Source organism: Capra hircus, chromosome 14 (assembly GCF_001704415.2).
Source record: "Capra hircus breed San Clemente chromosome 14, ASM170441v1, whole genome shotgun sequence".
Classification (NCBI taxonomy): Eukaryota; Metazoa; Chordata; class Mammalia; order Artiodactyla; family Bovidae; genus Capra; species Capra hircus.
In genome coordinates this window covers 7,605,642-7,619,871 of record NC_030821.1, presented here as the reverse complement: position 1 = coordinate 7,619,871, position 14,230 = coordinate 7,605,642, and the positions used below count along the sequence as shown (strand labels likewise).

Sequence of the window (14,230 nt, the reverse complement as noted above, 5' to 3'; positions counted from 1 at the left end):
TCCAAGGAACTCTCAAGAATCTTCTCCAGCACCACAGTTCAAAAGCATCAACTCCTCCACACTCAACTTTCTTTATAGTCCAATTCTCACATCCACACATGACTACTGGAAAAACCATAGCTTTGACTAGGCAAACCTTTGTTGGCAAAGTAATGTCTCTGCTTTTAATATGCTTTCTAGGCTGGTCATAGCTTTTCTTCCAAGGAGCAAGAATCTTTTAATTTCATGGCTGTAGTCACCATCTGCAGTGATTTGGGAACTCAAAAAAATAAAGTATGTCACTGTTTCCATTGTTTCCCCATCTACTTGCCATGAAGTGATGGGACTGAATGCCCTGATCTTAGTTTTCTGAATGTTGAGTTTTAAGCCAAAATTTTCACTCTCTTCTTTCACTTTCATCAAGAGGCTCTTTAGTTCTTCTTCACTTTCTGCCATAGGGATGGTGTCATCTGCATGTCTGTGGTTACTGATATTGCTCCTGGCAATCTTGATTCCAGCTTGTGCTTCATCCACCCCAGCATTTCTCATGATGTACTCTGCATAGAAGTTAAATAAGTAGGGTGACAATATACAGCCTTGATGTACTCCTTTCCCAATTTGGAACCAGTCCATTGTTCCATGTCCAGTTCTAACTGTTCCTTCTTGACCTGCATACAGATTTCTCAGGAGGCAGGTAAGACAGTCTGATAGTCCCATCTCTTGAAGAATTTTCCGCAATTCGTTGTGATCTAGAAAGTCAAAGGCTTTTGCTTAGTCAATAAAGCAGAAGTATGTGTTGTCTGGAACTCCCTTGCTTTTTTGATGATCCAGTGGATGTTGGCAATTTGATCTCTGGTTCCTCTGCCTTTTCTAAAACCAGCTTGAACATCTGGAAGTTCACATTCATGCACTGTTGAATCCTGGCTTGGAGAATTTTGAGCATTACTTTGCTAGCACGTTAGATGAGTGCAAGTGTGCAGTAGTTTGAGCATTCTTTGGCATTGCCTTTCTTTGGGATTGAAATGAAAATTGACCTTTTCTTGTCCTGTAGCCACTGCTGTTGTCCAAATTCGCTGGCATTCTGAGTGTAGCACTTTTACAGCATCATCCTTCAGGATTTGAAAGAGCTCAACTGGAATTCCATCACCTCCACTAGCTTTGTTTATAGTGGTGCTTTCTAAGGCCCACTTGATTTTGCATTCCAGGATGTCTGGCTCTAGGTTAGTGATCACACCATCATGATTATCTGGGTCATGAAGATCTTTTTTTGTATAGTTCTTCTGTGTATTTTCGCCACCTCTTCTTAATATCTTCTGCTTCTGTTAGGTCCATGCCATTTCTGTACTTTATTGTGCCCATCTTTGCATGAAATTGTTCCCTTGGTATCTCAAATTTTCTTGAAGATACCTCTAGCCTTTCCCATTCTATTGTTTTCTGCTATTTCTTTGCATTGATGACTGAGGAAGGCTTCCTTATGTCTCTTTGCTCATCTTGGAACTCCACATTCAGATGGGTGTATCTTTCCTTTTCTCCTTTGCCTTTAGCTTCTCTTCTTTTCACAGCTATTTGTAAGGCCTCCTCAGACAACCATTTTGCCTTTTTGCATTTCTTTTTCTTGGGGACGGTCTTGATCCCTGTCTCCTGTATAATGTCATGAACCTCTGTCCATAGTTCTTCAGGCACTCTGTCTATCAGATCTAAAACCTTGAATCTGTTTGTCACTTCCACTGTATAATCTTAAGGGATTTGATTTAGGTCATATCTGAATGGTCTAGCAGTTTCCCCTCCTTTCTTCAATTTAGGTCTGAATTTGCTCAACATCACTCATTATCAGAGAAATGAATATCAAAACCACAATGAGGTACCATTTCATGCCAGTCAGAATGGCTGCGATCCAAAAGTCTACAAGCAATTAATACTGGAGAGGGTGTGGAGAAAAGGGAACCCTCTTACACTGTTGGTGGGAATGCAAACTAGTACAGCCACTATGGAGAACAGTGTGGAGATTCCTTAAAAAACTGGAAATAGAACTTCCTTATGACCCAGCAATCCCACTGCTGGGCATACACACCGAGGAAACCAGAACTGAAAGAGACACATGTACCCCAATGTTCATTGCAGCACTGTTTATAATAGCCAGGACATGGAAGCAACCTAGATGTCCATCAGCAGATGATTGGATAAGAAAGCTGAGGTACATATACACAATGGAGTATTACTCAGCCATTAAAAAGAATACATTTGAATCAGTTCTAATGAGGTGGATGAAACTGGAGCCAATTATACAGAGTGAAGTAAGCCAGAAAGAAAAACACCAATACAGTATACTAATGCATATATATGGAATTTGGAAAGATGGTAATGATAACCCTGTATGTGAGACAGCAAACGAGACACAGATGTATAGAACAGTCTTTTGGACTCTGTGGGAGAGGGAGAGGGTGGGATGATTTGGGAGAATGGCACTGAAACATGTATCATATCATATATGAAACAAGTCGCCAGTCCAGGTTCGATGCATGATACTGGATGCTTGGGGCTGGTGCAATGAGAGGACCCAGAAGGATGGTATGGGGAGGGAGGAGGGAGGGGGGTTCAGGACAGGGAACAGGTGTATACCTATGGTGAATTCAGGTTGATGTATGGCAAAACCAATACAATATTGTAAAGTAGTTAATCTCCAAATAAAATAAATAAATTTATATTGAAGAAAAGTTCCTTAAAAAAATAAAAAAGAGTTCATGATATGAACCACAGTCAGCTCCCAGCCTTGTTTTTGCTGACTGTATAGAACTTCTCCATCTTTGGCTGCAGAGAATGTAATCAATCTGATTTCGGTGTTGACCATCTGGTGATGTCCATGTGTAGAATCTTCTCTTGTGTTCTTGGAAGAGGGTGTTTGCTATGACCTGTGCATTCTGTTTGGCAACATTCTATTAGCTTTTCCCCTGCTTCATTTTGTACTTCAAAGCCAAATTTGCCTGTTATTCCAAGTATCTCTTGAATTCCTACTTTTGCATCCCAGTCCCTTGTACTGAACAGGACATCTTTTTTGGGTGTTAGTTCTAGAAGGAATTGTAGGTCTTCAAAGACCCACTCAACTTCAGCTTCTTCAGCATTACTGGTTGGGGCATAGACTTGGATTACCGTGATATTGAATGGTTTGCTTTGGAAACAAATAGAGATCATTCTGTCATTTTTGAGATTGCATCCAAGTACTGAATTTCAGACTCTTTTGTTGACTGTGATGGCTATTCCATTTCTTCTAATGAATTCTTGCCCACAGTAGTAGATATAATGGTCATCTGAATTAAATTCACCCATTCCAGTCCATTTTAGTTCACTGATTCCTAAAATGTTGATGTTCACTCTTACCATTTCCTGTTTGACTACTTCCAATTTACCTTGATTCATAGACCTAACGTTTAAGGTTCCTATACAATATTGTTCTTTACAGCATCAGAATTTAGCATCAGAAGATAATATGGAGATTCCTTAAAAAAGTAAAAATAGAACTAACATGTGACCCAGCAATCCCATTCCTAGGAATATACCCTGAGAAAAACCATAATTCAAAAAGATATATGCACCCCAATACTCATTGTAACACTGTTTACAATAGTCAAAACATGGAAACAACCTCAGTTCTATCAACAGAGAAATGTATAAAGAAGAAGGGGTACATATATACAATGGAATATTACTTAGCCATAAAAAGAACAAAAGAATGTCATTTGCAGGAAAATGGATGGACCTAAACTTTGTCGTACTGAGTGAAGTAAGTCAGACAGAGAAAGACAAATATCATATGATATTGCTTATGTATGAAATCTATATAAAAAAAGAAAAGGTAAAAATGGATTTATTTACAATACAGAAGTACAATCACAGGTGTAAAAAACTAACATGGTTCCTAGGGATTAAATGGGGGAGGGTAAATTGGAAGATAAGGATTGAGATATACTTACTATTATATATACAATAGATAACTAATAACTTACTGTATATCATAGTGAACTCTTTTCAATACTCTATCTGGCTATATGGGAAAAGATTCTAAGAAAGCTTATATATATGTATCTGTATAACCGATTCACATTCCTGTTCACTTGAAACTAATACAACATTGTAAAACAACTATACTAAAAATAAATTATTTCACTTGATTTGCCTCCTTATTTTCCTTGTATATAATAGATGATATTTATCATCAAATAGTCATTATAAGCCTTGTCTATAATATGGATTAGAAAATAGTGTAAACCTTGTTTTAGTTGTGTAGTCTACATGAGAATTTAATATAATTGCTTCTTGAGTGAAGATATTTGGGTTACAAACTAGTTCTACCATTCTGAGTTTTCTCTAAATTCATCTCAGATCCTTTGTTTCTATGACAGGTGTGAAATACTCACCTGGCTCACAGTAAATGCTCAATTAAGTGGGGTTTTTTTGGTAAATGGTTAATTTTCTGCCTAATGTTTGTAATTATCTTGACATAGTTACAGATAGTTGAAATACAATCTGTGTATTATTTTACCACCACAAATTATATCCTGAATATTTTTCCATACAGCTAAATAGTTGAAAATAGCAAAGTCATTTTTGCTATTTAAAATTTCAGATCCTGTATATGTTATAGCTGTAAAAGAGACATCATAATTTTTATATCATTTAGCCTCCATGAAATAATAAAATAATAATATTAATCTGAATATTATGCTCTCCTATGCATTAAGATATTCCCTTAGTGAAACTCATGGATTCATCCGTGTAAAATTATTGGTTGAAATGGTCTGAAACTTATTTATAACCCGTGTGAAATTTGCTCTTTAATTTTTGCAAAGATATATGAACTTACACTACCACAATATAAAATACTAAAATATATACATATATATTTGTTTATGTTCTATTTAGAAAATAGTAAAATAAGTGATAAAAGATAAATATCTAATTAGTGCTAAATAGAAAAAAATATTTATAATTTTTCCCATATGTTATTAGCCTCAAGAAAAATAAGGTAATAGTGTCCAAGTTACTTCTTTAAATAAATTCATATAACTGTTAAATATTTGTATTAAAGAGCTATTCACTCACATGGCTTTGACTATGAATAATTAAATATATAACAGAACAGTCGACATCAGAAACTAGTTAACTGACCTTTTATTTAAAAACAGAAATAACTTTGTGTTCACTGTTCATAATATGAGCATAAAGACATTTGGAAGTAATGTGTGTACACAATAGTGTGCCCCTAAAAGAAATTATCACTGTACAGAAATTGAATTTTTTATTTCAGCTTAAAACTGCTGTACCTGTTTGATCATTTAGCAAAGCCGCTTTTCTATTATTGTTCAGGAGACAAAGTGATGATTGATATAACTACCCCAGTGTTAACCATTCTGCAGAAGAGATCTCTTATAGCCTTGGTAGATGAATACTATACTGCTGAGAATTTAATGACCCAGCATAGTGAAATCTAGCTACAGAGAGAAAGAATTAGTTTCTTCCCTACTTACTAAGAGATATATTCTAATTTCTTTTCTCAGCTGAAGTGATGAAAATTTCTAAAAAGTCAATGTGTAATAGGTCAAATTATATATAATGTCATACTGATTATCCTTTTTTTTTTTCTAAATTTCAGTATAAAGAACGTAACTCCAAAAGTGGGAGACCCTGAAACCCGTAAAGCTATTCGTCGTGCCTTTGACGTGTGGCAGAATGTCACTCCTCTGACATTTGAGGAAGTTCCCTACAGTGAATTAGAAAATGGCAAACGTGATGTGGATATAACCATCATTTTTGCATCTGGCTTTCATGGAGACAGTTCTCCTTTTGATGGAGAGGGAGGGTTTTTGGCACATGCCTATTTCCCTGGACCAGGAATTGGGGGAGATACTCATTTTGACTCAGATGAGCCATGGACACTAGGAAATCCTAATCATGATGGTAAGTGCATAGTTTTATTATTTTATTTTATTTTTTTAGAATGCCCAAGTAATTTTCTAATTTATAAACTTAAGCTCAACAAATAATTTGTTTTTAAAATCACCAAACAATATGAGGCCTTTTATAGCATTTTACAACAAGAATATGTATGAGTCTTTACACAATAGTAATTTTTCATGTGGCTTTGATTAAAGATTAAACCTTTATAGTGTACTGTATAAATATTCTAAATTGAATTTTATTTTCTATAAAAAGTCATTTAGAAGATTCTATAATATTCAAGTCATGAGACATGCATTAAGCAAATTCTACTGTTTTTTAACACTTAATTCCAGTGTTTCCACTTGAAACTTAACCTTGTTTGACACTAGTGGTGTAACTTCCACCATATCTTTTCTGTGTGTGTGTGGGGGGTGATTTGGGGTGGTTTCCATTATCACCTTTCTAATCTGTAAAATTTGTCTGCTTCTTTTTTGTGTCTTATTCTTTCCTTGGTCTCCCAATCCAATACAATTACATAAGTTATTGTTTTTGTATGATATCTTTAGTTTTATAGAAACCAGATTCTTACAACTCCATTGCAACACATCTATCAGTTTTCTAATCCTTGGAATTATTCTGATATGCAAAAATAATGAAAAAATAAAAAAGCTCAGCTAGTTCAGCTACAACTCAAAAAACTCCCCAAGAGGTTTTCTTCAAAACAGACTTTTTACTTTGCATGCACCACTCCCTTGATTCATGCTAAGCCACCAGCAGTTTTCTCCACCATTGATTTTGCACCATGATTATTTGACCACAAGAAGCATTTATTTATTTCGTGAAACTACTACTGTCTTCTATAATAGGGTTCCATGGAACACATTTGGAAAAAGTTGTGTTAAATACCCCTATTAATCCTTTCCTACGTCTAGATCTATGAAAAAAATTATAGTTGCAGAAATCTCTCTGACATATATTTAGGGGGTGGGGACATTCTTACTAATTTTCATTAGACTTCAATGTTCTTTCTTATAATCTACAAACCAATTTTAACTTAGGTGTCTAGTACCTAACACAGTGCCTGCAACAAGAATATAGAAACAAGAGTGTTAAAAATGTTTGTTTCTTTATACTTTATCATTTTAAAAGAGGATTTGAAGCATTTTACCAAAACAATATAACAAGTTGTTATGAGGCTTTTAAAAATCTGATCAAATAAAAAAGTATTAGCATAAAAAAGAATATATTTTTCATGAATGTATTTTAATAATTATATAAAGAAATTCTCTTTGTTAGGATAAAAATATATGTTGAAAAATTCTCATTCATTGAATATTAATGTCTTTATTATTATATAATTAATGTCAATGAAATTCTTTGGGCAGAACAAAAAAAAGCTCAACAGCTAAAAATATGGCTACTTAATACAGGAAGCATGTGTTTCTTTCTAGGAAACAATTCATACTTCCAATTGTGTTTTAAAAATATTCACAGAATTACAAATTCTAGATTTATAAGATTCATAAATCATCATCTCCATAATCCTTATAATCAAGACAAACATTTTTCTTTTTCACCACAATAAAATGTTTAAAATTCAAGTATGTATTGTTTAATGACAACTAATCCATTTGTAAAACTATAAATCCCTCCTTGATGAGCTAAGCCCAGGCATCAAGTTAAGATTTGTTAGTTCATTAGAAGACTTAGCTAGCTGGATTAGTGTAATATCTTTGCAGTTTTAGATCAGGCAGGGTTCAAATACATTATTAATAGAATGAACTAGATTGGGTTAAAGTTAAAATAACATTAAATTTCAAAGAAAGAAAATATAATAACTAACATCCTATTTTCCAAAAGGAAATGCAAAGCCTACTATTAAACAAGATGATCTCTTGCATTATTGTAATAGGTGTATTTTCTATAATATAAAATTATGATTTCACTTTTAAGAACTGGTTTGAAGAATAATGGCAGTTATGCTGGGAGAATTCACTATAGTGCAATGAAAAGCCAGATACTTTGGAGTCAAACAGATGTATATTCCTGGCTAACTGATGATTCGCTCAAGAAACTGCTAACACCCTCTACACTTGATTTCATTCTTTATCTTGCATTGCAGCGCTGAAAATATTGTAAGGAGCAGTGCTTTATATTCAGGCATGTTTGGCTTATTCTATACCTGAGCATATAAAAATAAAATATTTATAACATGATAGTTGGCCCATAGTGGTTTGATACATAATTCATTTAAAATAAAATGTTTATTTTTATTAATATCACACAGGCATTCTAATGAAGTAGTTCACAGTTCCTCAAGGCAATTGCTTAAATGGTTTTGAATAATGGAAAAATATTTTCATCCTAACTGATCGAGAAAAGTAGCACTTATAATGGTAGAGTTTTGCTGACACAGGAAAAACTGCATTCAGGGAAAAGATATTCTTCTAAACTTCGGAAAAGAGAAAATTTTATTTTATTCCAATAATGAGTCTAGTTGTTAAAAACATTTTATGTCTATATCTTTGAAGCTGTATTGACTTTAGGGCCTCATAAATTTAATTTCAAAAAATCTATATAAGGAAATGATGCCTATTAAATGGTCTTTATTTTCTCTTAAAATATTAAAATCATCAAGAAAGACTCACAGATCCTTTAAATGTATCTTCTATTACCTGAACTTTTCCAGACATGAACCAATGCTTTTTAAAACTGTTTGTCTTTTTTTTTTTTTTTTTTAAGGTATAGGGGCATTTCAAGTGACATAGGAAATGAGAATTTTCCCACTGAGTTGAGTATGATTGGTATTATGAATGCTTATGTGGTTTGTGTGATTGAAGACTTTCTAGGAATATATATATGGGAAAGAATTAAAACATAGGAAATAGGAGTTGGACGTGTACAATCAAGTCTGCCGACTTTTAACTCAGTTCATATATCTTGGAAAGTTCTTAGAGAGATGGGAATACCAGACCATCTTACCCATCTCCTGAGAAACCTGTATGTGGGTCAAGAAGCAACAGTTAGAACCCTGTTTGGAACAACTGATTGGTTTAAGATGGAGAAAGGAGTACCACAAGGCTGTCTGCTGCCACCCTGTATGTTTAACCTATACGCTGAGCACATCATGAGACATGCCGGGCTGGATGAGTTACAAGCTGGAATCAAGACAGGCGGGAGAAACATCAACAACCTCAGACATATGGATGATAGCACTCTAATGGCAGAAAGCAAAGAGGAGCTAAAGAGCGTCTGAATGAGGGTGAGGGAGGAGAGTGAAAGAGCTGGCTTTAAATTGAATGTTAAATAAAAAAGAAAGATCATGGCATCTGGCCCCATTGCTGCCTGACACATAGAAGGGAAAAGGTGAAAGTGGTAACCGATTTCCTCTTCTTGAGTTCCAAAATCACTGCAGGTGGCGACTGCAGCCATGAAATCAGAAGACGGTTGCTTCTTGGCAGGAAAACAATGACAAACATAGACGGTGTGTTGAAAAGCAGAGACATTACGCTGACAGCAAAGGTCTATATAATCGAAGCCATGGTCTTCCCAGTGGTCACATACGGTCATGAGAGCTGGACTGTAAAGAAGGCAAAACACCAGAGAATTGGTGTCTTTGAAATGTAGTGCTGGAGAAGGCCCCTGGAAGTCTCTTGGACTGCAAGAAGATCAAAGTAGTTAATCTTTAGGGAGATAAACGCTGAATATTCACTGGAAGAACTGATGCTGAAGCTGAAGCTCCAGTATTTTGGTCATCTGATGCAAACTGTTGACTCATAGGAAAAGTCCCTGATGCTCGGAAAGATGGAGGGAAAAAGGAGAAGAGGGCATCAGAGGATGAAATGGCGGGACAGAATCACTGATGCAAATCAGATCAGATCAGTCGCTCAGTCGTGTCCAACTATTAGACCCCATGAATCGCAGCACGCCAGGCCTCCCTGTCCATCACCATCTCCCAGAGGTCATTCAGACTCACGTCCATCAAGTTGGTGATGCCATCCAGTCATCTCATCCTCTGTCGCCCCCTTTTCCTCCTGCCCCCAATCCCTCCCAGCATCAGAGTCTTTTCCAATGAGTCAACTCTTTGCATGAGGTGGCCAAAGTACTGGAGTTTCAGCTTTAGCATGATACCTTCCAAAGAACACACAGGACTGATCTCCTTTAGAATGGATTGGTTGTATCTCCTTGCAGTGCAAGGGACTCTCAGGAGTCTTCTCCAATACCACAGTTCAAAAGCATCAATCCTTCGGCACTCAGCTTTCTTCACAGTCCAACACTCACATCCATACATGACCACTGGAAAAACCATAGGCTTGACTGAATGGACCTTTGTTGGCAAAGTAATGTCTCTGCTTTTGACTATGCTATCTAGGTTGGTCATAGCTTTCCTTCCAAGGAGTAAGCGTCTTTTAATTTCATGGCTGCAGTCACCATCTGCAATGATTTTGGAGACCAGAAAAAATAAAGTCTGACACTGGTTCCACTGTTTCCCCATCTATTTCCCATGAAGTGATGAGACTAGAGGCCATGTTCTTCGTTTTCTGAATGTTGAGCTTTAAGCTAACTTTTTTACTCTTCTCTTTCACTCTCATCAAGAGGCTTTTTAGTTCCTCTTCACTTTCTGCCATAAGGGTGGTGTCATCTGCATATCTGAGGTTATTGATATTTCTACCGGCAATTTTGATTCCAGCTTGTCCTTCTTCCATCCCAGCATTTCTCATGATGTACTCTGCATAGAAGTTAAATGAGCAGGGTGACAATATAAGCCTTGACATACTCCTTTTCCTATTTAGAACCAGTCTGTTGTTCCATGTCCAGTTGTAACTGTTGCTTCCTGACCTGCATACAGATTTCTCAAGAGGCAGGTCAGGTGGTCTGGTATTCCCATCTCTTTCAGAATTTTCCACAGTTTATTGTGATCCACACAGTCAAAGGCTTTGGCACAGTCAATAAAGCATACATAGATGTTTTTCTGGAACTCTCTTGCTTTTTCGATGATCCAGCGGATGTTGGCAATTTGATCTCTGGTTCCTCTGCCTTTTCTAAATCCAGCTTGAACATCTGGACGTTGATGGTTCACATATTGCTGAAGCCTGGCTTGGCGAATTGTGAGCATTACTTTATTAGCTTGTGAGATGAGTGCAATTGTGCAGTAGTTTGAGCATTCTTTGGCATTGCCTTTCTTTGGGATTGGAATTAAAACTGACCTTTTCCAGTCCTGTGGCCAGTGCGGTTTTCCAAATTTGCTGGCATATTGAGTGCAGCACTTTCACAGCATCATCTTTCAGGGTTTGAAAGAGCTCAACTGGAATTCCATCACCTCCACTAGCTTTGTTCGTAGTGATGCTTCCTAAGGCCCACCTGACTTCACATTCCAGGATGTCTAGCTCTAGGTGAGTGATCATACAATCATGATTATCTTGGTCGTGAAGATCTTTTTTGTACAGTTCTTCTGTGTATTCTTGCCACCTCTTCCTAATATCTTCTGCTTCTGTTAGGTCCATACCATTTCTGTCCTTTATCGAACCCATCTTTGCTTTAAATGTTCCCTTGGTATTTCTAATTTTCTTGAAGAGATCTCTAGTCTTTCTGATTGAACAATAGCCACATGTATTAATACATTTGATTGCCTCTTCACTTATGCCGTAGAAGTATAATAATTTTGTCCATGTGCATATCCTTAAAAACCCAAACAAAACAATTGTTTAATATTTAGTGTTTCATTTGGATTAAAACATTGATGTTTCTTTACTGGTCCAATAAGTATATTTTTCCTACTGAGTGAGCTTAAAGAAAATGATTCTGCAGAATAATAGTGTTCAGAATTGTAGGCGATTAAGGGAGAAGTTAACTGTTCAAGATCTAACACCATAAAGATTTACTGCTTCGTTGAAATCCACACTTTTAACCAGCAACAGCAGGGTGGCTAGGGCAATGTCCTGTGAAGTATTGATCATTTATCAAGGGGAACCTCCCGCTTTGTTGCGGCACTGATGGACATGTGGAGGATAAATGCGTCCGTCCATTCTAGCTTCTCGCTGTAAGGCTGTCTTTTGGAATCACAAATATACAGGCACAATTCTGACATCTTCATTAATACTTTTGTTTTTTGTTTCTTTAGTCTTCCAGTGTCCCCTGGCTTACCTACCTGAAAATTTTCTTTTCTCTCCTATTCAGAGCTCTTAAGCACCTAGAAAACAGAGAAACTTGAAAGTTTAGCAAAAATGTAAATGAAAGAGCCTCTTGATAAGGACCAAGCTCATTCTCCATAGCATATTGCTCAGTTAATGAAGGCAATTGGAATTCTGTCTGCCTCTAAAGAGATAAACAGTGACTTAGGCTGGGGCTGCCAGTACTCCCTAATTCATTATTATCCACTTTCCTATCAATTTACTTATAGTCATGATACTATTTGAAAACTCAATCCAATACTCATTAAGTGAATTATGCAATAATTACATTAAAATACATAAAGGCATACACCCCCACACTCACCTTTAGTAACTATAATGCCTTTTCCCCACACCGAAGGCCTTTTTTTTTTTTTTTAATGGAGTGGATAAGCAAAATATCTGCATAGTAATTCTAAATAGAAAAGTATTACTGTGATATGGTTTTTGAAGAGTATGCATTGGCTGAACGTGGGGTGGAAAATTTAACTCTAACAAAATATTTAAATTCATTTTGGTCATCATTATCATATGGTTTCCTTGGCTACAGTATACGATTTAAGTGGTAAAATCAATGTAAACATGAACTTACCACAAAGAATAGTAGTTAACCACAGTCATGGGAGTCCCAACTGATAATCTCCAAACAGAAATTTTATGTATTAAAATAATGTATAGAACTATGACTGAGAAATATATAGATGCATAGCTTATTTTACCATCAGTTCTACTAGCTATTCTATTAGCAAAAAGAATGCCTTGCATTGGCTGTGTTTATTAGTATAAAGGTGACTTTGTAAAGTCAGAAGGTAATCAGGAGGTGCTCAGAGCTGTTGGGCTAGTCTATATAAAAACTAAGGAGAGAGAGATGATGATAAATAGTTCATCTGAGACATCAAAATCCTTAAATAAATTGCATCATTCAGTTCCATTCAGTCACTCAGTCGTGTCTGACTCTGTGACCCCATGAATCGCAGCACGCCAGGCTTCCCTGTCCATCACCAACTCCCAGAGTTCACTCAAACTCATGTCCATTGAGTCGATGATGCCATCCAACCATCTCCTCCTCTCTCGTCCCCTTCTCCTCCTGCCCTCAATCTTTCCTAGTATCAGAGACTTTTCAAATGAGTCAGGTCTTCATATCAAGTGGCCAAAGTATTGGAGTTCCAGCTTCAGCATCAGTCCTTCCAATGAACACCCAGGACTGATCTCCTTGAGAATGGACTGGTTGGATCTTCTTGCAGTCCAAGAGACTCTCAAGAGTCTTATTCCACACCACAGTTCAAAAGCATCAGTTCTTCAGCGCTCAGCCTTCTTTATAGTCCAACTCTCACATCCATACATGACTACTGGGAAAACCAAAGCCTTGACTAGACAGACTTTTGTTGACAAAGTAATGTCTCTGGTTTTTAATATACTGTCTAGATTGGTCATGACTTTCCTTCCCAGGAGTAAGCGTCTTTTAATTTCATGGCTGCAGTCACCATCTCCAGTGATGTTGGATTATGATTGTTATTTTTATGTGTTAAATTGCTTGGGCTAAGGCACGCCCAGAGAGCTGGTAAAATATTATTTCTGGATGTGTTTGTGGGTTATTTCTGGAAGAGATTCGCATTTGATTCAGTAGACTGAGTAAAGATCTTCCTTCACCCATGTAGGCAGGCATGATCCAGTCCACTGAGGGGCAGTGTAAAACAGAAGAGAAAAAGTGAATTCTGTCTCCCTTCTTGGTCTAAAACACATAAAAAGTACTTCTTTTCCTGATTTTATACTTCAGAACTCCTGGTTCTTGAGCATTTGGACTCAAACAGAATTATACCTCAGGTTCCCTGGTTCTTCAGTTTACAGAGAGTAGATAATCGGACTTCTTAGTCTCAATAACCTCACGAACTACTGTAATATAGCCATGTATATCCTATCGACTGTGTTTCTCTGAAGAATACTGACCAATATCCTTATATAATCCTTAAATGTGGAATGCTCAAATTCTATATCTGATCCCAAAAATTATTTGAATGGGCCAAGTTTAAGATGCTTGAGTCAAGGGACATGCCTGATGCAAGCCAGAGAAATTTAACCTTCTATAAGAGAGATTTTGTCATTGGTGTGCAAATACAGGCTTCCCAAGAGTAAACCTAGGCCTCAGC

The 14,230-nt window shown here is 36.5% G+C and overlaps 1 protein-coding gene across 1 annotated transcript in view; it reads left to right on the top strand.

Moving 5' to 3' along the window:
- Positions 1 to 14,230, top strand: part of MMP16 (matrix metallopeptidase 16) — a 382,552-nt gene that overhangs the window by 219,998 nt on the left and 148,324 nt on the right. The window contains exon 4 of the mRNA XM_005689258.3: positions 5,627 to 5,931. Within this exon, the coding sequence (XP_005689315.1) occupies positions 5,627 to 5,931 (305 nt within the window). The remainder of the gene's footprint in view (positions 1 to 5,626; positions 5,932 to 14,230) is intronic.